The 25,312-nt window shown below is 37.2% G+C and overlaps 1 protein-coding gene across 1 annotated transcript in view; it reads left to right on the forward strand.

Moving 5' to 3' along the window:
• Window positions 1-25,312, forward strand: part of COL28A1 (collagen type XXVIII alpha 1 chain) — a 69,935-nt gene that overhangs the window by 13,192 nt on the left and 31,431 nt on the right. Inside the window, exons 12-23 of the mRNA XM_049799048.1 lie at window positions 9,641-9,709; window positions 11,213-11,281; window positions 12,533-12,601; window positions 13,546-13,614; window positions 15,225-15,293; window positions 16,003-16,071; window positions 17,423-17,491; window positions 18,457-18,528; window positions 20,467-20,535; window positions 21,122-21,193; window positions 21,822-21,890; window positions 24,624-24,692. Of these exons, the coding sequence (XP_049655005.1) occupies window positions 9,641-9,709; window positions 11,213-11,281; window positions 12,533-12,601; window positions 13,546-13,614; window positions 15,225-15,293; window positions 16,003-16,071; window positions 17,423-17,491; window positions 18,457-18,528; window positions 20,467-20,535; window positions 21,122-21,193; window positions 21,822-21,890; window positions 24,624-24,692 (834 nt within the window). The remainder of the gene's footprint in view (window positions 1-9,640; window positions 9,710-11,212; window positions 11,282-12,532; window positions 12,602-13,545; window positions 13,615-15,224; window positions 15,294-16,002; window positions 16,072-17,422; window positions 17,492-18,456; window positions 18,529-20,466; window positions 20,536-21,121; window positions 21,194-21,821; window positions 21,891-24,623; window positions 24,693-25,312) is intronic.

A 25,312-nucleotide genomic window follows, 5' to 3' on the forward strand; every position in this document is an offset into this window, starting at 1 on the left:
AGGTTTGATAACGATTAATGCCCTAGTTATATTTAAAATAGATCATTCAGAGTTAATGACTACAGCTTGTCAAGCAAAATCAGTTGGATAAAATATCTGAATAATTTAGGCAGTCTTTTGGTTTGCAAACCTTTGGGAAATTGCTTTATGTGAATACAGTTGTCTTGCCCATGGGACAGCTATTAATATCATTGTTCAGTACAGAAAGATCTTTCTTGTATCGGTTTGAAAATGTACAGTCCAATGACAAAGACTTTCTACCACAGGATTGTTGATAGGCTGGTTAATGCGATGCCATATCTAAGTTATACGAGGCAACTAAATTCACACAAAGCAATTTGCAAAAGATGCAATATTTAAACACTCATGTTTTGTTTCTTAGGCAACAATTTCATTTGAAGATTCAGAGAAATAAATTTAAATATGGAAAACGTTTTTGGTACAAAGTTTGGAATACTGGTATCCATCATGATTTTCCTCTTCCTGACAAATGCTTTTTCATACTTCTCATTTCTTCATCTTCTCAACAAAATGCTTGATTAGGAAAGCTGCTACAGAATATTTCAGAAGTGGGGAAAGAAAGAGGATGACTGGTCTGAAAGAAGCTATTCATACATGTGGTGGAAAAGTCATCCCTCTAACTTCAGCACAGCAAATGACAATAATTTTTTTTATCTGTAATTTCACACTGATGAGTCCAGGACAGTACTACCAGATATTTTTATTATACGCTAAACTGTATCTGTTGAATGTTGTTCATCCTCCTGTCAGTTTCTTCACACACTTTCATGTCTGTAAAATACATGTAGCTCTCTCTAGAATTCACCTACTTGGATATAATATTTATGGTCTCTTGTTATACTTTAGCTGCAGATTTTCAGTATGAATAAGAAGGAAAATTCCCTCTTTTTTCTCTGCAACCTGCTGTTTAAAGTCTATAGTCCAGGTCTTTCCAGGCTCAGACATCTATCATCATAAAAATATTGCCAGACAAGTTTAATTACTACACTTAGGTAATTATACTTAAAGAGTATAGCAGAAACATATGTATGTTTAGAGGTTATCTCTTGTCCATACCTAGCACCAAAGCTAACCTTTGGCATTTTGGGGCTTATTTGAGATGAGTGAAAAATTTTTTCATGATCAGTACAGATAATCAGTGGTTGTTTATAGCTTAATAAACACCCATTCAGCTAGTAAAGGTCAAGGCCTTTTTTGGTTCAGACACATAGCAGTCTTTCCAATATCTTTTGTCCTTACAGAAGGATTATTCAATTGCTCTTTTAAAATTAGTTTTCATGACACATAATACAATATCTCTGAAAAGTGGCAGTTATTTATAACTGCCTTGGATAAAATAAATAAGTCTATTCTTAGTGCAGTTACTTATACCCGCGGCCTTTCTGTGCTAATACTTTCTGCTTTTTGAGCTGAACTAGTGACTTCACCCTGGTTTAGCAGAGCAAAGGCAGTTGCATGGCATTAGTATTGATGTGACATAACACAGAACACGGCCGCCGAACGCTTTTATTCATTGTCAGTGGGCCATGTTGAGGTTTGAAAGGGAAGATTCAGTGCCTCAGAATATAAACTCCGGACCAAGCTCAGCCTACAGATGTTTTGGGTCTCATTTGTGAAGTCTACAGTTCGCTCATATCTGGCCAGCTCAGTCCATCCCACACCTCTGTAAGGCAGTGCCGTACCCGTTCTTTCGCTTTGCAGTGCCCAGTGCAGCTGGGGACAGTGTCATCCGCATGCTGCCTGGGTGCCGCGAGCTCTGGCAGCGGCCAGCAGGAGCGGGTTGGTGGCATTGCAATTTCAGCCAATTTAATTTGACTTGTCTGAAGCAAGGGAGCACGGAGTCCAGAAACATTGTCCAAGAAATTACTTAAAAGAACTTCTCATATCTTTCTCCTTCAGTTATTCATATGCATTTTCTTATTCTCTCTTAAGCTGCTGGCTAATCTATCAGTGTGAAGTCTTACTGGCTGCACAATACTCTACTTCCATCCCTTTTCACGATACCACTTTATCATATTGCCAATAATGAGTTGAATCTCTCTCAAAGTCCCACTGCCTGCATTGACCAGCTTTCCACTTGCTACAACAGGAACTCAGCCAACCTGCTTCCATGTAGACACCTAAGTTTAGGAGGGATCATATGAAGCTGAATCACATCCTTAACCTCAAACTCTTTCTGATGCACTTCACAATCAGTCATTATTTTAATAACCTCTTTAACATACAAGCAAACTTTGTCACTTTACTTTCACCCTCTTTCCAAGTCACGTATGAATATGTCGAACAACCTATATCCTGCACAGAATGCAGCTCAGCATGTCATTAACTAAAACCAGGTTTTGCGATTAAGCAAACTTTAAAAGAAGTCTTCTCGATTTGAATTTCTGCAGAGTTATAACATCTCAAAAACACCTAAACAGTTTTATTACCATATATACAAACCTTCTCTGTAATGAGGCTGAGGCGTTTAAAATGACAAATTTGAACTCCACTTCTATAAAAAATACATGTTAACTCATCTTGTATTATTTTCAGTTTACCTGACTAAATATATTTCCATTTAGCCAAATGCTGAACTTGCGTGTAACAGTAAACCTACAACACAGTATAAAACATAATAACTTTAAGAGAAAAACCTTAGAGACTAACAGGACATTTCACTCAAACACAGGAGTTGGGAACTGTCTATTTTCACTGTGTATCTCCTGTCTTCTGAAGCAGATATCTTGGTCCTGTTCCCCAAGCATGTCCTGAGCAAAGAATCAGGATTATTCTGTTTGTTTTCTGTTTTACTGACTTTCTATTGCCTATTGGCAATGTTTCAATGGAAAGATGTTAAATTTACAAAAGAAAAATTACATTGTTAAAGCCAAATTCTACGTTCTTTTCTCTCTCTCTCACTAACTTAAAATACCAAGAAAAAATAGCATTCACAGCTGTGCTTTATATTTTCTTAGTCATTTGCTTCACTTTAAGGCATTCTTAAGCTTCATCAGCCACCACATATTATCTGCATTGTAACATGAAACAAAAACTTGAATCAGAGTATACCATATACCTCACTCAGCTATAAAACATGTGAAGAAAATTACAAAAACCCTATGGGAAAAAAAATTGGTAGTTCTTTTAAGTTATCACAGACAATTAATTAATTGAATTTGCAGAACATCAATTTATAACTCTGGGTCTAAGGTAGAGACACTCAACTCTTGTCACACTGCAGCTTATGGGAGCAAGGAACTCAGGTTTTGTGTTCCTTTCCTCACTAAGAATGCAAGGATGGCCCACAATATGATTTTGCTGGCTGATGCAACCATTGCCAAAAACCCAGAAGACACTATCTCACTTAGAGAAAGACTAAAATTACCAGAAACATAAAGTCAGCAAAGAGAAATGCCACGCTGCTCTTTGTTCTGCTCCAGTAATATTCCATAGTCCTGCCTAGATGGCCAGGAATTGGCTAGATGGCTGCTTAATAGGTGGTTTGGGGTTTAAATCAGTTGTGGTTGCTTTTGCTTGGTTTGTTTCTCAAAGATCACATTAAAGTTATTACAGGAAGCCATAGGCTTTCAAAAGGGAACACAGGACATAAAGTCAGTATTCTCTAGTGATAGAGACAAAAGATTTACTTGCTCTGTAGATGTAATATATTCTGTCATAAGTGGTAGTGTTCAGAAACATTATCCAGTGAGAATCCCATCTCTCTTCCAACATTCCCAGTAACCAGTTTTCTGTCATTTTCATACTTAGGTTCTACATTATCTCTTCACTCCATTGGTTAATACAGTAAAATAGTGCCCTAACTGGCTATTGCATTTACTTGTGTTGGATTTATTTATTACCACATATATTATGTGGTAATGTTGTCATTAGAAGACAGCTTTGCCCTTCAATAGCAACGAAAAAACAGGAAAAATGCAAATATTCTAACACAAAAGGACTTCATGCATCAGTTTCCTCTCTAAAAAGGAAGTAGAATCACCATGTTTTTTCTGGAAAAAAAAGACTTCTAAGAAGGAATTTACTGCCCTTTATTTTGGTCAAGCAAACTTCTCAGCACTAATGTTCTGCTGCTTACATTTTTGCAAAGCTGAAGTACCTCATTGGGGTCAACAATGTAAAATGTGCACATCCGCTTTCCCCTAGTGTTCTTGGTGTTAGACAAAAAATGAATTTTTGTTGCGGGTGAAGTGATGTACTTCACTTGCAAGAGAAGCAACAACATATTTTATTATTATTATTAGACAGTGAGTTAACAAAGTTCAACGGTAAATGTGACAGTGGTTTACCAAGATTCGATGGCAAAGTACACCTGAGTATTTACTGCACAGAGGACAGAGTCAGATGAAACTGTCAGGGAGACCCTCCCGTTGAGTCATGAGGTTCAGAAAGGACCCCCTTGCATTCTAAACTCCTTCTCAGCAGGGAGTTTAGGTGTGGCTGGATCCAGACTTAGTCCCAGACTTGGTCAACGGTTTATGTCTAAAGGATTATATATGCACAATCAAACCTTTATGTCACTTAGCTAAGAGTTCAAAGTTTCAGCACGCTTATTCCCAATTCACTTACCGAGTATCTGACGCAACAAGGATTCTCTCAACCTCGAGGAGTAACCTTGAGAGGCGTCCCTGCTCAAGGGGAGATCCCGGCGTGCAGCCCACTGCTGTGCAAGAGAGCTCAACGGGCCCTGGGCTGTCCACTTTTTATGGAGTAAGATGATTGATTTATAGTCATAGTTGTATACCAGCCATATTTCAGTTGGCGCATGCTCAACTAGCCCTCAGCTATTGTGGTGTTATCTGTCTTCCCCGAATCCACTTTGAGCCGGATGCACCCATCACGACCAGATCCATCCATTACAATCACCACTGGTAGTTATCACTTGAGCAGCGTTATGGGAAATAAAGCTCAGGTTGGGGGTTGGGGGACCATACCATCACAATTTTCAACATGCATACATCTATTAATTTATGCAAAATAGTAGGCATTATTTTGTCTGTTTTCATTAATTTTTTAAAAAAATGCTTAACTAATATTTATTTTAAAAAAAACCCAACAACGTATTCAATACAATAGCACCAGTAAGGTTCCATAAGGGTGTTTATAGTCAAAGTAATTTTGAAAATGTGTTTGTTAGTGAGGGGAATAACCGTGACTTTTTGCAAATTTCAGTGGACAATTTACAAACAGAATGATATGGTTACGGACTGGGGCGTAAAATCAGAAGTGGGCATGACCTGTGTTCCACTCATAAAGAACTGATGAACAGGGAGTACTTATGGGTATCATTTCAGAAGTCACACTGGGTTTGTTTGCTTAAACTCTTAGACCAGCTACTAGAAATAAAGTACACATTCTAGAAACCATGATATATTAATGGAAAGACTGTAAACAACACATTCTTAAAAGCCACTGCTATAGTAAGATCCTCTCTGGAAAATTTCATATGCATAGTAAGATTCTGAATTAGAGTCTCAAGTTGCACGAACAGACATGTATTGAAACTTTTAAAGAAACAGTTAAGTTTGAATGTGGGTATTCAAAGCAGTTATTCCTGTAAAAATATCTTGGCATAGTCCTGTGAAAAATCCGTCATTGCATATTTCCCTGGAAATGTGTCCCAGAATGAACTGCTAAGGGATGCTGCTGTTTTTCTGATTACTTATAAATTCTTTCCTTACTTATGTAGCAAGTTACATCTTTCCCAGGAGGCTGAAAAATCCAATTTCCCTGTAAAGAAGTATAGTTCCTAGGTACCTCAACTAGCTTAGAAATACAAAATATCAATAATATCTGTTAAAATATCTATACCTAGTTGCACTGTTGTTGACAATGTTTACTTTAAAGATAAAATCATTATATTTGAAAGATTGTTTTTTACTATGGCTTAATCATTATGGCATTATAGACTGAGATACAGAGTCTTTGTGTTCCTTACAGGATGTATGTGCTTTCTTAAAAGTAAAGAAATTATTTATATTGGCACTAGCTGGTACTCGTCATAACATTACAAACTATTCTGGGGGAGGGTAGACTGTTGAGTATGTTCCAAGCTTAAAAGTGTACAGTTTTAATATGCAAAAAATATTAAGTTCAGATCAAGTGTAATTTTCCTTCCCTTTGCTCTAGCTGATATTAGATGCCACCTGAAGGAAAATCCCAATAGGGCGAGTAAAAGCAATTTGAGCAGAGTGTTAGATAAAGAAAATAATTACAAAGAAGCTACTTTGAAAAGCAGTTTTCCTTCTACATGTAGAGGTAATGATATTATTGCCAGCACTTTATGGTTTTAATAAATTCCACATTACGTGTAGCACGAAGACCATAGAATATAAAAGCCAGGCTTACTAATAGCCATATGAAGTTGGAAATATACAGTCTTTAAAACAGATTGAATAGTTTAAGTTTCCAAGTTTTACATGTCTGATAGAAGGTGGGGTTTCTTTCTCCATTAATATTCAGGCATCCTCTGCTATCAGTGAGAAAACATTCAACAGAACAAAATTTTCATGCTACCCTACATGCTTTTTATCATAGGGGCTGTTTACACTGCCTACACCAGTACCTACTAGTACAGCTGCTGTGAGACAGATTACGTGACACCAGTCATTGGAAAGAAAACTGTGTAATGTTTTTGTCATGGTTAAAAAAAGAGCTTTTGGAAAAACATTATCTTCAGTAGGACTCCCATCTGCATTCAATGCAGCACATTGCAGAGCATAGCTCTATCATATGGGTGAGCTTGCAAAGGAGCCAATGATTTGCAATCGGAAGCATGCCTCGGAGTTACTGTCCTTGGGAAGTTCTGGCAGCGGCTGTCAGAAGCAGATACAAAACACAATGTCTGTTTGCATGACAGGACAAAAAAACTTGGAAGATGCTTTCCAAACCCAACAAAGAGGTTTGGTTTATTGTTTCAACTGAGAGATAAGCCTCTCTTTATCAAACATCATTTTTCAGAATCGAACAAGTTCCTACACCATTTCAGAGGTTTAGCTTTGTCAAATGGAGCCAATGTGCTTAGTGGCATTTGCTGTGCCCGGAGTAGCCTGCTTACAGATAGTGCTGCTACGTGCTGCTGAATTACCTTTTTTTTTTTTTATCGGATAGGGTTTTTTTAATATATTTTCAACTTTGCATATCTTTTGCATTCATTCTTTGGAGCATGCTAATACATCATGGCACAATAGAGATCCCAGGCCGCCTTCTCCTTGAAAGAAATGAGGACTGTGAATTTGAACAGCTCATATTTAGCATACTGCCTGGCCTTACAGCAGCCTTCTTTCTCACTGAGGCAACTCTTCCTTGAAGTGGGGAAGTGTATCCCTAACTAGACTGTCTCCAGGCCCTGAAGCTACATGGAGCTGTATCTGTTAATGTAGCTTGCCAAATGGAGAGCTATTGAAGTAAGAGTTGGTCGTGAGGTAAGGGAGCCTATAGACTGAAAGGCAAAGCTTCTTGGGTGCCAGGCTGGTGTGCTTGGCTTAACATTCTTCCAGAACCCATGCTTTGTGCATCTTGACCAGCTTTGCAAGGAGCACAAATGTGGCTAAAAGTGGCAGAAGTATCTCTGTCCTTGAGGGAGCATCCATGCATGGAAATTTGCTTGCAAAACTTTTTACTGAAACTTTAATACAACAGTTTTACTTGTATAGCTCCCATGGGTATGATTTTGCCCTGGAAGCAGAGCACACCACGGGGCTGTGTGTGTGTAACTACAGCACTGTAGCTTTGCTGATACCATTCTGCTACTGCATTTCTACATACTGATGCACGATCAGAAGCTGAACTTCCGTTGATGCTTAGATACTTGGAATGAAATTCAGTAGCCTAAATTACTACCATTGGAAATGAAATGGAGGCTTCTAAGTCTCTAAAACCCTTCTGAAAACGTTGCTTTTAGTATATTTTATTTTCTAAAGAAATAGTATAAAATGTTTTCTTACATATTCCCCCTATTTCTTGTCTAAACAGAATCAGCCCCCAAAGCCCTGAAATTCAGCTAACTGTTGGCTTAGAAGAAAACAGTACTTAAAACAGAGTTTGTAAAGAGAATTAAAGAGGAGACAAGTACGAGCTTTGGTTGTATTATTCTTGGCCTTCCATAAATTTCCTGCTGATGGGAAACACTTAATAAAAATTATTTTTGATCAGCTGATTTTAGAAGGACAGTTTGTTCAATGCCAAATTAATCCCATTGAGGAACTGGAAGACTAGAAGATAGGCTATTTGAGGACTTTTTGTTGTTGTTGTTGTTGTTGGTTTTTGATCAGTTTCAAAACAAACACAGGAGGAAAAAAAATCTATGAACCAAAAAGGTCAGTTTCTAATTGGCTTTATATCAATAAGAATTGCATCATTTATGATAATCTAGATACACATCAACCAAGTTGTGACTCTCGGCCAAAGGCTTCATGAAAATATTATTAGGAAACCCAAACAATAAGGTCTACCTAGGAATACAGTAAACTTCTTTGCTATATTCTGTATTTTGGCAACAGCCACATGCATGGAATCCACATTAAAGCAATTTCAGTGTTGCTAATACCCTACCGGTGTACTATGTGGAGATACACATGCTATTCTGCTGAGTTATACCAGCTTTCTCTGATTTTTCTCTGCCTTTTAAGACTTACCTCCTATTGATGCTGTATTAATTTATTAGATTATGAAGGTGTGCTATAAAATCTTGTATTTTGAATAAGAATTAAACTTCATAGCTGCTCTTCAAATTATCACATTTTCCCATAATGGAATTAATTTAAGACTAGGCATCAAGTTCCACTTTATGCTAGGTTTAAAGCTGCAGTAGTAGCACTCCAAGTGCATAGTTAGCAGAAATTAAGCTTCAACGATAATCTATTTATTTTCACTGTATATTCCCATTCTTGCATCTTAGCTTAATTCTTTGACAGATTAGAGACTGGTAGATTTCTGGAGAAATATCTGGCTTTGAAGTCATTTTTTGCACTTCCATTGACCTCTCAAGTGCAAAAATCTTATTGAAAGGTTTCAGAACTCAGCATATAAAATTTTGTGGTATATACAAAATTTCAACCCCCCAAATACAAATACCTCCCCAGAAAATACACACATTTTGATAAAAAGCCTTTTTAATAATCATGTGGCTATGTTGGCTTTGTTAGAAACATATTAAACACGCGAGAGTTAGGACCTGCAGTTAAAGATAGCAGTAGGAACAACAGTTGTGATACGCAGTTTTGCTATGGGAAGAACCTTGAGTGCAATGTTTAAAGCATAAACACTGCTTAATTGCCAAATGCCCATGTTTCTAGCAAGAAAAAAGCTGAGGAAGCACAAAATTATTGGATATAGTCAGGACCAAAGATATGACAAAGAATAAATTTATATTTTATCTTTCCTGATGCGTATGAACGAATGGCTTTATAACATTATTATCTATCCCAGCAACTTGTATGGCCAGGATATTGACCCTGCTCCTAATCTAAACATCTATCTTTAAGACAGGTTGGGCTTTTGTTTTCACTTTAAAAACATATTTCTATAGTCCTAAATGAGGCTGTGGAAAGACGCTTTGGCGGAATTTGGTTAAGGTTCCATTTTCATTAATACTTCCTTTCCATTTTGTTTCCTTTAGGGAGAGCAAGGCCCTTTAGGTCCCTATGGTCCTCCAGGACTCCCTGGTGTTGGAGAACCAGGACCCAAGGTAACTCTCAGTAATATGTCTGTTAAAGTGCTAACTGTGGGTAGTCATTTTGTGGATGAAAGTTCTTGCCTGCTGTTTTATCAAACTCAGACTCTTATCATTTAAATGTAAAACTGATGCAATATTGACAGGCTTTTTTATTTGCATAGGATGGAGATAACAGACCTGCCTTTCCAGCAACCCTTATGTTTTTATTATGATCCCACTGATAAAATAGAAGTCAGAAATAATGCCATTTAAATGGGGGTTAAATATGTGAGATCATTTTCAAGCACTAGCAGATGCTTGCACTAATGAGTAAACCATACTTCAAGGCATAGAAATACATCTCAGTCACTGTGATACACAGTCAAGTGACAGATTTGCCTTGTTATTTCTTCACTGGGGAACAGGTATTCTTATAGGTTATAAAATTCTCTCTCTCATGCAGCATTTCATTCCTCCATCTTATTTTATTGCAAAAGACTAGAAGGTGGAATCCAGTCTTGCTAATTTGGAAAAATCATGTCTGCCTATGCTGGCCAGCCAGATCTCCTTTTGGAAAACTGCAAAAGCATCTACATAGGAAACATGACTATTTAGTTTATTAGAGTTTTGTCAGAGACCTACAGCTCAGACTCAAACAGGAAATCTAAATTGTGCAGAACTGGATCTCTCCATAGTTCTTCTCACTGTTAAGTCTTTGCTGTTGCTTTATGCCACTTTTTTCCTTATTTTTTTTGAGCCAAGGACCAGTGTCTAAAATACCTGCACTTTTTTTGCTTTTACTGCTCTACTGCATATTTTCTGTGCAGTGGGGCAGACCCCGGAACATAGAGAGGGTTTATATATCTCAGAAACTAGTAATTTGCCATGTAAAAGGAACAACACTGGGTCATTCCAGAAGGGAAGGTAGTTTATGGAGAAGGAATGTCACTCCCAGTCCCTGTACTGCTCTGGGGAGAGATAAAAATCCTCTGTGCTCTTATCCTTGAAGCACATAGTCCTCAGTATACTGGAGGAATTGTGAAGATTATGACACCTTATAAATAGAAGATACAGAAACTATGCAGTTCCTGGCGTTCCTATGCAACCCCATATTCCACTGAAGCAGGCTTCAATTCGAGTGCCTAGATAGAGGCTACAGTGAGGATCCCTCACACCTGAGCATTCGTCCGTCATGGTTGGGTTGTACTGCAACCAAATTTTACCCAACTTCACTCCGTCGTCCCTGTCATCTCTCAGGTCCTGCACCTTTCAGTAGTTACCCCTATGCAAAGTGGTAACACCGCTTTGCTGTTGGCATGAGGGCTGGAAGGCCATCTAGTTGTCCAAGTATTAATCGAAAGGTACTTTCAAATGTTTCTAAATTGTTATTTATGCTTTTTTTACATCAGGAGATATTACGCATTTGATTTCAGACCACTCTGGTGACATCGTTAAGTCATCTTTATGTAAATGTTATGCTTTTCAAAAGCATCAAGTTGAATTAGGACTGAACTTTCTAATATTCTTTTTCACAAGGGTGCTCAAGGTCAAGAAGGTAAAATTGGATTACCAGGACCTCCTGGAATTGGTGAGCCAGGATTACCTGTAAGTCAGTGATATATGCATAGGAAGTGGAAATATAATAAAATAAGTCTTAGTGTGTGTAATTGATTGACAGCAGCTCTGTTGGCTACTGATTCCATAAACCACTTTGTACCTAGTCTGAGGCAGCAGTAGTGTGTCTGGCTGTGCCAGCCTGGTCTTGCGGCAGTAGTTGCATGTGGTTTGCCCAAGTAGGAGAGTAAATCCCTGTCCAAACAAATTTTGGGGAAATAAAAAATTGCTCGGTCCATGTGAGCAAGATTGCGGAATCCAGTTTTCAGAAAGACATGGAGTTGTATATAAATTAGCTGTACCCCTCCTTGTTTGAGTTGAGGATAATCTTTAAAAATTGTCTAAAATTCAATTTTAAGAAGATGAAAATCCAAGAGCTGAGACATTCCTCAACTCCTATGTGTAATTTGGATTGCATCAAAAACAAAGACCCAAATTATATGCTTTTAATTGTATCTTTAACTTCTGAATTACAGAACTTAACCAAGCTTTTCGTGACATTGAGTTAGTTCACTGGTTGCTTTTTCTTCCTGAAATGTATAAAATGTATGATTTTCTCGTGTATTTCATGAAAAATCTCAAAGAGATTGTTAATTAAGAAGCCAGAAATGTGGATGGGTGTTAGATTAATCCTAACAGTATTTTTGAAAGTCACTTTGTGGTTGTAAAAGACCATTTTTTCTCAGAAAAAGATGTAGAAACGTTTTTCTTAATGAAGATCATCCCTAAAAACTTTTTATTAGCTTTAAATAATGAAAGATAGCTGAATTTTGTGGAAGAACAGAATGTATTACAAAAATAATTATTTCTGTACTTATTTAAAACAAAATTGGCATTCTCTAATTTTGTATATTTAACCTGCCATTTTGTATGAAAAAAAAACTATTAATGATTTTCATTATGAAAATCATAAAATTATATTAAATTATAGGGAATAAGTTTCACAATGGTAAATGTATTTAGTATAAATTAATCTACAGGTTCATTTGAGTTTTAAGGGTACAAACTTTAGACATTAATTATGTAATTCAGCATTATCTTATTCTAATCTAAATCCTCCAATTAAGGGCTGGTACACTTAATTTTAATTGTCTGGACTCAGCCAGCTGTTATGGAAGCATTTTTACTTACCAGTGTCATAAGAGTTGCAAGAACCTATACTAGCAAGTTAGATGTCAATAAAATGTCAATTAAAAAATGGAATTGCTGATACAGTCTGAATATATTTTTATTTTCTTACAGGGACTACGTGGCCCTGATGGTCTGCCAGGTGAGAAAGGTCCACCAGGAGAGGGCATTCAAGGCCAAAAGGTAGTCTTACAGAAATATTTTTTTTTTTAGCATTGTGGGGCAAATCTGCAGTAGTGTCTAAGTTATTTAAGGTAACTGATCATTCCACTGGTATAAAATGTCAGCTGATGGATCTTGGTCTTCTGAATCACTGTGCTCTCTGACTATCCTTCCAAGTTCAGAAACTCTATCAAGATAATAATCACAGAAGAGTTGTACAGTCCCTCTAACAGTAGTAAGTTAATGATTCTCTTATTTATGTTTTTAATAAGGTACCTTATTTGGTAGCATTAATGAGATAAATTGTCTTCTGAAAGACTACTTAGCTATTTATGTTCTGCATTGGAAGAAAACATTCAGGAACTGTTTTCATTCTGTCTTACCATTCTGGGAAACTAAAAGATGGGTTGTATGAGTCTCTGTGGACAGTTGCCTCATTAAGGGCACTTGCTAGGTTAACATAAGTGAACATTCCTCTTTTTAAAAGTAAGTACAAACAAGCAAATATTTATGATTAAATCACAACTGGGCTTCCCATCAAAATGTATCTCTCTTTTTTAGTGGATTCAAGATTCTTTAGAGCCTTGAACTACTCAGCAAAGAAGATTTTTCTTCCTTTCATGGAAAAGATATTAGTTGTGTCCTTGCACCAAGTTCAGAACTGTTCTCTCTGACTAATGAACAGACTATCACATTTTCAAAATGTAGCTTTCTTCTTCCTAGTATTTCATTTTCTCCTTTTGAAGTCCTGTGTTCAGCAACATAATGAATGCAGATGAGCATGTTATTAATTCTAACTGAATCACTTTTCTGTAATACTGATAATTCCGTTGACTATTTTTCTTGGGGTTTTTTGTGAAGGAATACTTTTTTCCTCATTACCCTCATTGTGATGACCAGTTTGTCTAGGATGGTGTTCTTTATAAATTCCCAAATACAGTTACAAAACTGTCACATATTTCTAGGGTGAAAAAGGCTCTCAAGGTGTAGCTGGTCTTCCTGGACCTCAAGGTCAATACATCAAAGGTGACAAGGTGAGGCACAGAGTGTTTTTCTAATCTTATCTATAGTTAATTATATTTATAGTTAAATTAATGACGAATTATTCACACAATATCACAACAATACAAAGGTATGTGTTATCTGGAATCTGAGGAACTATGCTACACTGTTCCATGCAGCTCTGTAGGCTGCACTCATCTATACAAGTAGCTGAGCCCGTTAATGTTAACCGAGAGCACAAAGGACTGTATTCTATGCAGCTAGGAGTATGAGGGAAGAAATGGGACTTCTTCCTCCTAAATTTTTTTCAACATTGCATTTGAAATATTTAAAATTTTACTTAAATATGAAAAAAAAATATGTAAGAAAACCTTTGAGCCATCTAACCTAATGGATCTGGAACAGGCAAAGAAACACTCTGGCTTTTGAAAGTTGTTAGCTTTTTGGTGCCCAGTACCCCAAAGAGAGATCCAGAACAATTTTAATTCCTGTGGCCTGATCAGATTCCAGTCTGTATCTTGTGCATCCCCAGAGAGCGGCTGATGCAACAGGCCCAGGTGTCCTACAGAGCAGAGGCAATGATTCCAGATTTTCCTTCTCATGATTTAGTGTCATAGCCCTCCTCCTACTCCCAGTTGTTTTCCTTCCCTCCTGTCTCCATGACTCCTGCTCTCCTCGTTGGCCCACACTCAGCTCCAGTGAGAGGAGAGGACAGCACTCCCATCCAAAGTCATTGACAGCTTAGTCAGCAAGGGGTGCTTTACGTTGTGGGAAGTTTAACGTGAACTTACTCATCTCACTGCCCAGTCAAATGGCTCTCCAAAATCTTCAGAGCAACCTAGGTGGTGTGGTCTGATTTGGCCTGTCTGTGAGAGGTATGCTTGGTGACCACCTGCCAGATCATCTTGCTCGAGGCCTTAGTTAGAAGAAGATTGGCTATCTGTGCAGGAATAAGTCATCTTATTCCCATGTCTGTATAGGAAAAATGCAGTGATGGCCAGGACAGTAAGTGTTTGGGACCAGTATTTACTTATTCAGTAAATAAGTATTTCTGGCATAAGTGAAACTATTTTTTGTTTTCTAGGGACTGGTGTCACACATCGTTGACACCTTCATGGGTCTCTGCCACTTCCAGTACCCACATGAGCTCACCATATGCCTCTGTTCCCCTAATTCCCCCTGCCACAATTCCTCTATTTGCTCCCCAAGTGCTGTACAATACCATTACAATACCACATGGGAAAGATTTTTCAAAAATACTCTCTAGCTGCTCTGTTTACACTTGCAAGTTTTTCTTCTGAGTGTTGTGCAAGAAACTGTGTGTATTTCCATGCAAGAAATTCTTTAAAATTAATCTCAGTATGTAAAGATAAGCTATGGATCCTTCAAATAATAAAGTTACAGCTGTGATCGTCTAATATTATAAATGAGAGAGAGTTTGTAGGTAGGAAGGTGTATTATTTTTATTAGATCAGTTGCCATAGGCAGACTTTTAGATATTTCAAACACATTTAACTCAAATAGAAGCAGCAAACTTCAAGATAATACAGCTTGGAGACTCTTGCTCTGCGTTTAGTTTAAATATGTTAATCAGCTGGCATGGACTATTGCAATTTAGCTCTCGGGAATACTTTTTGTATAGGGTGAACAAGGCCAAGTAGGACCACAGGGCCCACCTGGACCACCAGGAACAGGCTATCCAGGAAGCCGCGTAAGTCTACATTTTGGACACGTAACGAGCACTTGCATGTAGTTTTTGTTTTATACTTCATCAGAGCTCTAATTTTGATGTGAAGACATTAAAAATCTCACAGTGATTTTTCATTTTAAAAAGTGTCAAACTAGTCTTTAGGCAAAGCTTGTAAATATAAGTGATTTCAACTCATCTGAATGGTCTTAGAATCAAGCAAACAGAAATTTAGTCTAATCTGCATAATAATTTGCATAGAAGATAAATCAGATGTATTGCTTGGATGATGACATATGGGTAAGAGTTTCACAAGGTAAGAATCCAGCACTTCTGAATTTCAAGCCATTTGAAGCTTGAACACAGCCTTGAACAGGTGGATACAGAAAAACTGAAACATCCCAAAAGATCTCTTGGGTTTTGTTTTTTTGGAAAGAAGATAAAAGCTCATGCTTCCACCATACTATGCCAATGAATCAGGGCTTAGATGCAGATGCTGAGACACTTCCTCTTTGTTTTCTCCCTAAACAGTCATTACACTTGGGTACATCAGTGAAATCCACAGGATAGTGACAAAGGAAAAAAAAGATCTCAGAACTAAGCCTGAGGACAGACAAGCAAATTGTTCTCTTTTAAATATAAGATAAAATGATTATTAACTGAAAGATGGACACGTGGTGAATTTCACACGTGGAAAAGTGTAATGCAGTAACTCATTCATTTTGCTTTGTAGGGTATACAGGGTCCACAAGGAAACCCTGGGGCAAAAGGATCTAAAGGCTTGGGTCTGCCAGGTCCAAAGGTAATGATTCAGATATTATTGTTTAAAAATAGCACCAGCAAGAAACAACAAGCTACCTATCTTTGCCAGGCTTTTCAAGAGTGTGTTTGATGAGATGAAAATGTAACCCTTCGCTGGAGATAACAATTTTGAATCTTTGCGGGAAAACCACCCACGTTATCAAGGTGTTCCCCAAATGGAGCATATGGCTTTTGCTTAGCATCAGCCCTTAACCTTTGTGAATGTGGATTTTAGGCTCTAAATTTATAAAGAAAGTATCTTTCAGACGTGTTTATATCAAATGAGTTTGGTGCCACGTACATATTGTGTTAAAGTAAAGCATTTTACCATGGTTTTGAGACTTGAGCCTAGTCCCACCATACCTTCAGCCTGTCCTTTAGCCTTCCATGGTCGTCATGAGAAAGAACCAAAACCAAAGACAGAAACACTAGCAGAGAAACAAAGAGGTTAAGTATACTTAGTAGCTGACATTGCACCACAGAAAGAAGGAAAGTAGGAAGAGAACAGGGAAGTGGGGTAAACAATTACTGCTGTCAAAACCCAAGCCTCCAGCGATACAGTCTCAGTTGAGCACCGTAAGAGGAGAAAAAGGGAATTGCTGAAACACCAAGGAGAGCAAGTGGAATGAACAGATGAACTGTAAAGCAGAAGTGTGCTTTGTAATCACTTTGATTTGCAAAAGGGAGACATTAGTCGCTGTAGCAAAACCAGGGAGAAATATAATCATTTTCTTCTGGACATTACTTTGGGGTGTAAGTAGCAGTTACAGCAGGGTTGTTTAATATTACTGCAGGGAAAAATAGGTAGCTGTGAAACCTGTTATGTATGAAGGCAGTTTTCCTAGTGTGAAAATGTATTTTAAAATGCAAAATTGAAAAATGGAATTCCTATTTCTTTAACTGTTTTAGAACTACTGGAAGGAAGAACTGTGATGCTAAAACTTTCTCTTAAATAGAAGTTCTGTTTTTTCTTTATTTGGACTCACTTTTCATTCAGTGACCAAAGAGGTTTTGATATAGTGGTATAAAGTAAAAATTAAAATGTATTAAAACAAAAAGGAGAAAGTTGGAATGATTCATTTAGACTTTCTGCCCACTGCAAAGTTAAATAAAAGAGATGCAGTCCTACAAGTTACTGGGGCTTTTTAAAGAACAGAATTTTCCAGTTGAGAACTACTTGGCTGAAAACTTGACCACTTAGATTCATAAAATCATAGAATATTTCAAGTTGGGAGGGACCCATAAGGATCATCAAGTCCACTTCTGTGTGTAAAGCAGTTAGTGAAATAGTGCAAGTAAAGAATGAAGCTAAATTGTGTTCCTCTGTTAAACAAAAGACTTTTTGTTACTAGGGTCAATCAGGTGAACCTGGACAAAAAGGAGAACCAGGGCTTCCAGGAACTGGCGTACAAGGACTTAAAGTGAGCCTATTTTTATTTTTAACTGCTCCTTATAGGGTCTTCTAATTCTTTCACTAGTTGCTGATAAACTAAGATTTTTTTGGTATAAATTGACTATGATCAAAATAAGAAGGAATTTCAGTGACACAGTTTTAGCTTTTAAACTCAAAATACTGCGCTAGAGCTCCCACCCTCTCTCCTAAAATCATTACTGCAGCCATAACTGGAATAGAGTTTTACCCCATCTTTTCTAAGCTAGTGAGGTATTTCCAAAGCCTGTTGGTAATGTTACTACCTCTGTTCCTCTGCAACGATTTGAAAAAACAACAGTCTGTGTCACACTTCACGCTTTGACTTCAGCTGCCATTTTGAAGCTTGTATACTATGTCCATAATGATTTAATTAGGGCTTCCAAAATCTTGAGTAAGATGACACATAGATCTTGGGTTTGGTGATTTTTCCCAGGACCATAGAAGAAGCACTTGGCAGAACTAGTTCCTATGGATAGTTTCCACTCTTTGTGACAAGTCTTAAAAGTAATGCCTAGACCAGTTTGTACAACCAGCGAGGTGTTAGTCTCGTCAACAACTCCATTTAGGCATGTTCAGCTAACCATTCCTTAGGTCCCAGGTGTTTGACTTGGCAAGTAAATTACATTTGTATCATATTGTTCTTGTGCACAGGATAACAAACAGCATTCAATCACATTTTTACTCACTGAATAAATGTCAATTTATTTAATACAACACCAATATTTAAGAAGTAGGTGGAGAGCTTGGAAAGAAATTTAAAATACTTATTTTAGATTGTATGAGTAGAAAAAATTACTGGCTCTATAAAATACTTAACTTACTGGGAATAACAACCTTTATTTGAGAAAAAAAATTGTATATCATTAATTAATATTTTAACACACTGTTAGATCCATTTTACACAATAAAGAATTTATTGAAGTATGCAGTTATAATTATTTTTTCTTCTTTAAGGGAGATAGAGGTCCATCAGGACTCCCAGGAGAGAGAGGGGTAAAAGGAGATCCTGGGAAGCCAGCGGCAAAGGTAAGGAAATATATTTTACCCCATGTAGAAGGTGTAGACGAAAGAAGAACAAATCATAATTTGCAGGTATGCAATGGCAGGGAGTTCATCCTGGAAGAGGGCATGTGCCAATACTTTTGCCAAAACTAGCCCGGGAAAAGGGACTAGGCTAGTTGAGATGTTTCCAACAAACTTTATTAACAGTGGCTATCATCTGAATCTGCAACTGATTTAGCTGCCCTGCCTTTTGTGGGCTATTGAGTACTGTTAAATTTCACAATCTTCTTGGAGAACAGATAGCTTGTGTCTATTACAGCCTGTTCAGATTTTTTCCTGACACCCAGAATTCATGCTCAAATTGATGTGACTTAGGGCAACTAGCAGGGTGGTGAGCTGTGGCTGAAACGTGTCAGCCTGCTACAGAAATCGTCACAAACAGCTGAAACCAGGGCCGCTTGTTTCCAAGGGGAATTCTGAGATTTTAAGAGAAACTCTGCCACACTGGCAAAAAGAAACAAAAATTCAAAACGTGGGAACGGAATTTAGAGGGGTGCAAAGCAGAAAGCCCAAAATAGTCAATTTAGAGTAAGTTAAATGGAAGCTTTTAGTTTTACTCTTCCCAAATAGAGTGAGCTGCTGAGTGAGCAAAACTCAGTGCTGCAGCTGATTGTTGAATTGCTGCTGAGAATCCAGGTGCCTCCAAGCTCTGCTGCTGTGCAGCTCTTAAATGAGGGTAGCAGCTGGCCAATGTGTAGAATTGATGAACTGAATGTGATTCAGAGTAAGCAAATCAGCCTTTTTTGGCTGCAGGACTTTAATCAGAAACTATCTGAAGAGCTGTAATAAACATCTATTAAGAATGCAGCTTCACTTTTTTTCATCTACAAGGGTAGTGCAAATACTAGTTTGACAAACTACAGCCTGAGGCAGTAAGCCTTTCACTGTGGAAAAATAGATAGCATTTCTGTTGCTACTTAATTATTTTTAAAAATTTGAAATCACCCACTATATAAGTGCTCAAAAATGAAGATCCCAGTGTATCAGAAGCGAAACATCAGAATTAAGAGTAAATTTGGGGTTCAAGTTACAGGTGGCTTTTGTATTTGGGAATGCTGGGGTTTTTTTTCTCTTGCATATTACCTTTATTCTGAGATCAACTTGGTGCTGTCACCTTCACTGTCGCAATTCACTACAAGTGAAAATACTAGTACTGAGCAGCTACCTTGGGTATCTAGGACAGTGCAAAGAATAGCTTGATGCCTGCAGTGAGTAGCACAGTGATGTTATGGCAGTTATTTGCAGGTGTGAAGCTATCTCACAAAAGTGGGATCCAGACTGATGCCTATCAACAGCAGCCACTTCCATCAACAGCTCAAATCAGAAATGGATTTTTAAACTACATTTTGATCTACTTTTCACGCTCTGAATTATCTGCAGGCATTCTGATACGCTAATCTGACTTACGTTACACATAAATATTTCATAGATAATGTTCCTTAACAGAATGTTTTATGTGGATTATTTGTGAATTATTTGAAGTTATGTTTCTGGCAAATATTTGAAGCCTGGATTGGCCTCTGGCTACAGAGTTGCCTAAAATTACTGCTTATTAAAAGTTGTTTTTCTTAGAATTGGTCAACCAAGACCTTTTCTGATAACTTTGCAAGCATTTCTCTTCCTACATATGAGTATATGCATGCAATTCTTCCTACAAAAAGATTGATGCAATTGCAAATGGCACTATTACAAATGTCTGTGAAAATAAGAACTATGAATGCAGGATGGTGGAGCGGGTTTAAGAAGACAGAACACTTTATTTTTTGCAGGAAAAAGAAAATTATGCCAAATATTTACTGGCATTTTTGGGAAAAGTGTTTATGCAAGCATTGCTTCTCATAAGTCTGTTGATTCAATAAAATTAGCTACATGAAAATTAATTAACCATCTAATCTCTATTAGGGGGAAAAGGGAGATCAAGGTCCAAGAGGCCCAGAAGGACCCCCTGGCAAAGGAAATGTAGGCCAAAAGGTATGGCTTGACATGCACACTGGAGAAATACTACAAACTTTAGAAGGGCCTATTTTATAAGGGTTCAGATTCTGGCCTATTTTTTCATTCATTATATCTTAAGTAGCAACTATATTTGAACTGAGAATTTAAAAGGCTTTAAGGGAGAGTGATGTGTTTCTTAGCCTGAACAAGTGCAGCAAAATCAGACTATAAACATAGATGCTAAAGTTAATTGGCCAGTACAGATTTCCTGAAAATTCAGTACAGAGTCTTCATTAAAGTTAGGAGGAGGCAAATTATCTCAGTATGCTGATAAGCAGAGAGAAGGAGCTAAGAGAAATGAGGTGACTAGTTAGATATCTAAATATGAAATTAAAAGCCTGGAAAGATGTATTAGTAGATAGACAACTTTTATCTCCCACCTGGTTAAATTTATGACATCTGGGGCAGATTCTAGAACTTAGTGGGATTTCAGTTGGAGTGGAGCATCTAAATACCTTTCTAATTAGGGGCGTCATTATCGTCATGGTTTTGGCTATTTGTGTATCTCCTAGTTGTGAATGAATATTTGCTGTGATTGAAAACAAAGATTTGTTTTCATCAGGGTGACCCCGGAGAAAAAGGATCCCAAGGACCAATTGGTTCGAAAGGAGTACAAGGCCCAGCTGGACCAAAAGTAAGCTTGTTCCTCCTTCACTTTGTATTCTATAAAAGAATCTATGGAATTTATGTAATGTACAAATTTCTTAAGCATCTGATGCTCGGAGACTTAACAGAACAAAGGAAAAGCAGAAATATTTCCATCCTCTGTCCTGAATGACACAAAAGTCCCAAGGAGAAAAAGAATAGGTAAACTTTTAATTACAGACCTTATACTTATGCATGAGCACTGAGAAGCTAAAGTTGTCCAAGTGATTCCAGCCATGAGCATTTCACAAATTTTTACTTTGAAAGACTAACTTTCTATTACAATATTTTGTGAGTATCACTCTGAATTGTAAGGAAATTGAAAAAATACAAGTGTTCTGGTTATTCCATTGGCTTTGTAAGCCGAACACAAAAAATTAATTAACGATAAAAAATCAAATATGTGGTTTAACCAATAGTTATTTAAAACATGAAATTTGGACCAGCTTTCACAAGAACAGTAAGTTGGTTTATGGTTTTTCCCAAATATTGTCCATTTCGTAAATAGGTCTACATTGTGGATATTTTTATAATATAAAGTGTTGAAAAAACCTTTTGCTACTTGTGCAGAAAATGAAACTGTCTGTTTAAATCTAGATGATACCATTTTGTGACAGGGTGAACCGGGAGAGAGAGGACCACCTGGTATCGCTGGATCATCTATTCGTGGACCTGCTGGACCAAAGGTGATTATCTGATGTGTGTTTGCTGGAGACCAGAGATTAGAAAATGTCTAGTGCACATTTCTGTCAAATTTAAAAGAATGTAAGTTAAAGAAGTTAAAATTCATTGTTGTAGTAACAAAGACAACTGGATTTTAGAAATAAGGACTGAAAAGTACCGAAAATTAACAGAGTGTTTGGAGGGCCCTTTAACAGGATGCTGAACTTAGTACATGTTTAAAAAAAAATAAATCCTTATTACATTTCTGTTGTGTTTTGTCCCCTCCTGTGAAATTAATCACTTTGAAGTTCCCCCCCCCCCAAAAAAAAAATTTACTATGCATTTTCTTTCTTAGACTAAAGGTTTCCTCAATGTGGCAGTAAATCCCCGCAGGAATGTGTCTCTATGTAGTTCTAGGGAGTTATATGCTGAACTAGATGATTTTTTGGAGATGACTGTTTGTATGTCATTTCCAAGTGAACAGCTGGCCTGTAGATACTACTTTAAATGAAATGTCATATACGATATAGCTAGACCTACAACTAACTCATTTTCTTTATGGGGAAAATGTACCTGAAATGAGTGGGACTTGTGCTGCTGAGTAAAATAACCAGATTCAGCAGCAGTAAAGCTAACTTTGAAGGCTTTAAAAACATTTGAAAATTCACTACCACCCTATTTTTATTTTAAGAATAAAATAGTTGCTGTTTTTATAATTTGTCAGTTAACTTCAACTTTAATTGATGCTTTTCAGCTTCGGTGATAGTTTTTAGGGTAGAGAAATCACTAATGTACATCTTATCACTCTGAAGTAATTTCATCCCCATTTTTCTTCTTCTTAAAAATATTTGTGCCCTCCTCGCACAAGTGCATGTAGGTATTGTACATGCAATGTACTTATCAGCCTGGCAACAGGGCATCACCGAGGGTTAGGATGTGGTTTGGACTTCTTTGTGCATGAAGGAGGAAGGAAGAAGGGAATTGCAAGAAGCTCAGGATACACCTGGAGTAAAAATGCAGCCACAGATCAAAAAGGAAAGGACTGTGGGGTGCTCATATCTCTTATATTGGTTTAAAACCATAATAATGTGCCAAACTTTATATCAGGAAAATACAAGTGGCATGCTATAAGGCAGAATGTGTATGAAGACAGGTTTCACTACACTGGTCTCCCTTCTTCATACTTTCCTGGTTACTGTGACGTTTCTTAATAGACCAGTAAGTGAGACAAGATTGTTTATTGATAAAATTCATGCTGAAAAATAAGAACTTTGTAGACTTTATTGCCTTTTTCACTCTGATTTTATTCTGTTCAGTACAGTTCATATCACTTTCATAGCAGACTGACCATGATCTAAAATCCACTGTAATCTGTAGAAGTTTTTCCAAACTCTTTACTAAATTTTAGATCAGGGCTTTTATGTGCAGTGGCTGATGTGAGACAACAAGTATTTTGGGTAATTATAAAATGCAAGTTGATTTTTACAAAACATACAAAACTTTTTAGTTCCATAGTAATTTCTTTGTTTAAACAAAATTCTAATTTTCTGTTTCTCACAATTGCTCAGTAATGTAATGGGCTACACAGGTCCGTTTTTTCTCTCCACTGTGGAAGGTACAATGATTACTACAAATGGTGTTCTTGGAACATCCGGGCATCTGCCGTAGTGAAGCCAGACATTATAAATTTCTAATGCAGGGGATCTGCATATTTTTCAAAGCTGGGAATTGTCATGGTCTGAGGTCTCTTCAGTACATTTCTAAGTATTTGATGGAGATGATTGCTAGAGGTCTTAAGTCCTGGACAGCCATGGTTGTGTCCACTGGAAATTTATTTATTTTAAGCTACACCCACGTTTGGGGACTAGAGTTTTATTTCCCTGGACAACCATTATGCTGTTACTAAAGCGGAGACAATAACATTAGATAGCTGTTTTTTTCTCATATTCTCATGGTTACAGCTGCTCCATGGTTTTGATAAAACATTTAATCTGCATTCCCTAGTGAATGTTTCCTGAAATACTGCCTGTCCTTCTCACTTGTGTTAAAAATTGTGAAAGTTTCATGGAACATTGCAACTTTCTTTTTAAGATCCTGAATGTAAAGTAAAACATCTGTTGCCGTAGATTAAACACTAGAAGGAGCCAAATTTTGCTCTGAAGGGATAACATAAGGAACTTGAATTCTAAGCCTGATTGCTTTCCAGGAAAGCCACTGACAGAGCTAAGATTACCAAACAGTTGTACTGGGTAATATTTGAGGAAAAACTTAAGTTTCTTCCTGGGTCTTCAGACTGTGAAGCTTGCAATTTTGAAGTGCTGTGCCATTGCATCCATAGCCTTTCTAAACATACTCTGCGTCAGCACTTGTCTTTGAATTTCTTTGCTGTTCTCGATGTGCTCTGGCAGAAACAAAGTTATGTAGCCTTGCTTGTGTGGGCAAAAGCAGGCAGAAGCCACAGGTGAATCTGGCCACTGAAACTGAATTATGATATTCAACCCTCAGTTGAAACTAAAGCCATCAAATTATTCGTCAAGACAGAACAAACTCTTTGACGCAGTTGTAGAGAAGCAAAAGTGTAAGAGAGGACAGAATCAAGGTAGTAAAAGCTTCCTCTACAAGTACTGATTTCATATTACCTAGCTCAATAATTGCCACTGTCAGAAGGAATTGAATACTTGTTCTTTTCTGTAAAACTTTGGAAATTAAAACTGAAAATAATGAATATGGTGTTGGATTTGTTTCTTTTTGAATAGGGGGAACCAGGACCTGAGGGACCACCAGGAGATGATGGAGCTCCTGGAAAATCAATAATGGGACCAATGGTAGGAGTTTTTGGACAAAAGATGGAAAATAAAGAAACATGAGATATATGCAAAACTCTTGTGCAAAGAAGAGTGCATTTGAAACCACTTGAACAACTTTTTCAGGAAAGTAACTGACTAATTCTTCCATCCATCTTCCATCTTCTTTTCCATCATTCCAGATTAAGCCTATTTTTAAAAATAAACTTACTATCTTTTCAAAGAAGAAACACAAAATAGATTAAATAACTAGTCTGCTGTACCTCACCCTGCAAACTTCCCTCAGGAAGTCTTCATTAGGAAGGTAGCTCTTCAAATTCATCTCCACCTTTTGTTATCTCATGCGGTCTCTTATACGTCTGTATGGGCAATATGCTCTTTACTGAGTATAAACTGAGAGGTATTAGTTATTTTAACAGTGGTGTTTCAGTATTACCAGCCTTGCACATTCGAAAACATAAGACAGGCCCAAAATAAAGAAATTAAAAAATAGATCTTTTGGAAGTACTTATTTGCATATAGGTTACAGAGTAGGATTTACTTGGTTATAGCCTTTACATTTCTAATTTCAACACTAAAAGTGGAGTACAGTAGTCTGTATCAGGACTGCTCACTGTTCGAGCCTTTAGTGGTTAACTGAC

The sequence above is a fragment of the Accipiter gentilis genome, chromosome 4 (genome assembly GCF_929443795.1).
Source record: "Accipiter gentilis chromosome 4, bAccGen1.1, whole genome shotgun sequence".
Taxonomy (NCBI): Eukaryota; Metazoa; Chordata; class Aves; order Accipitriformes; family Accipitridae; genus Astur; species Astur gentilis.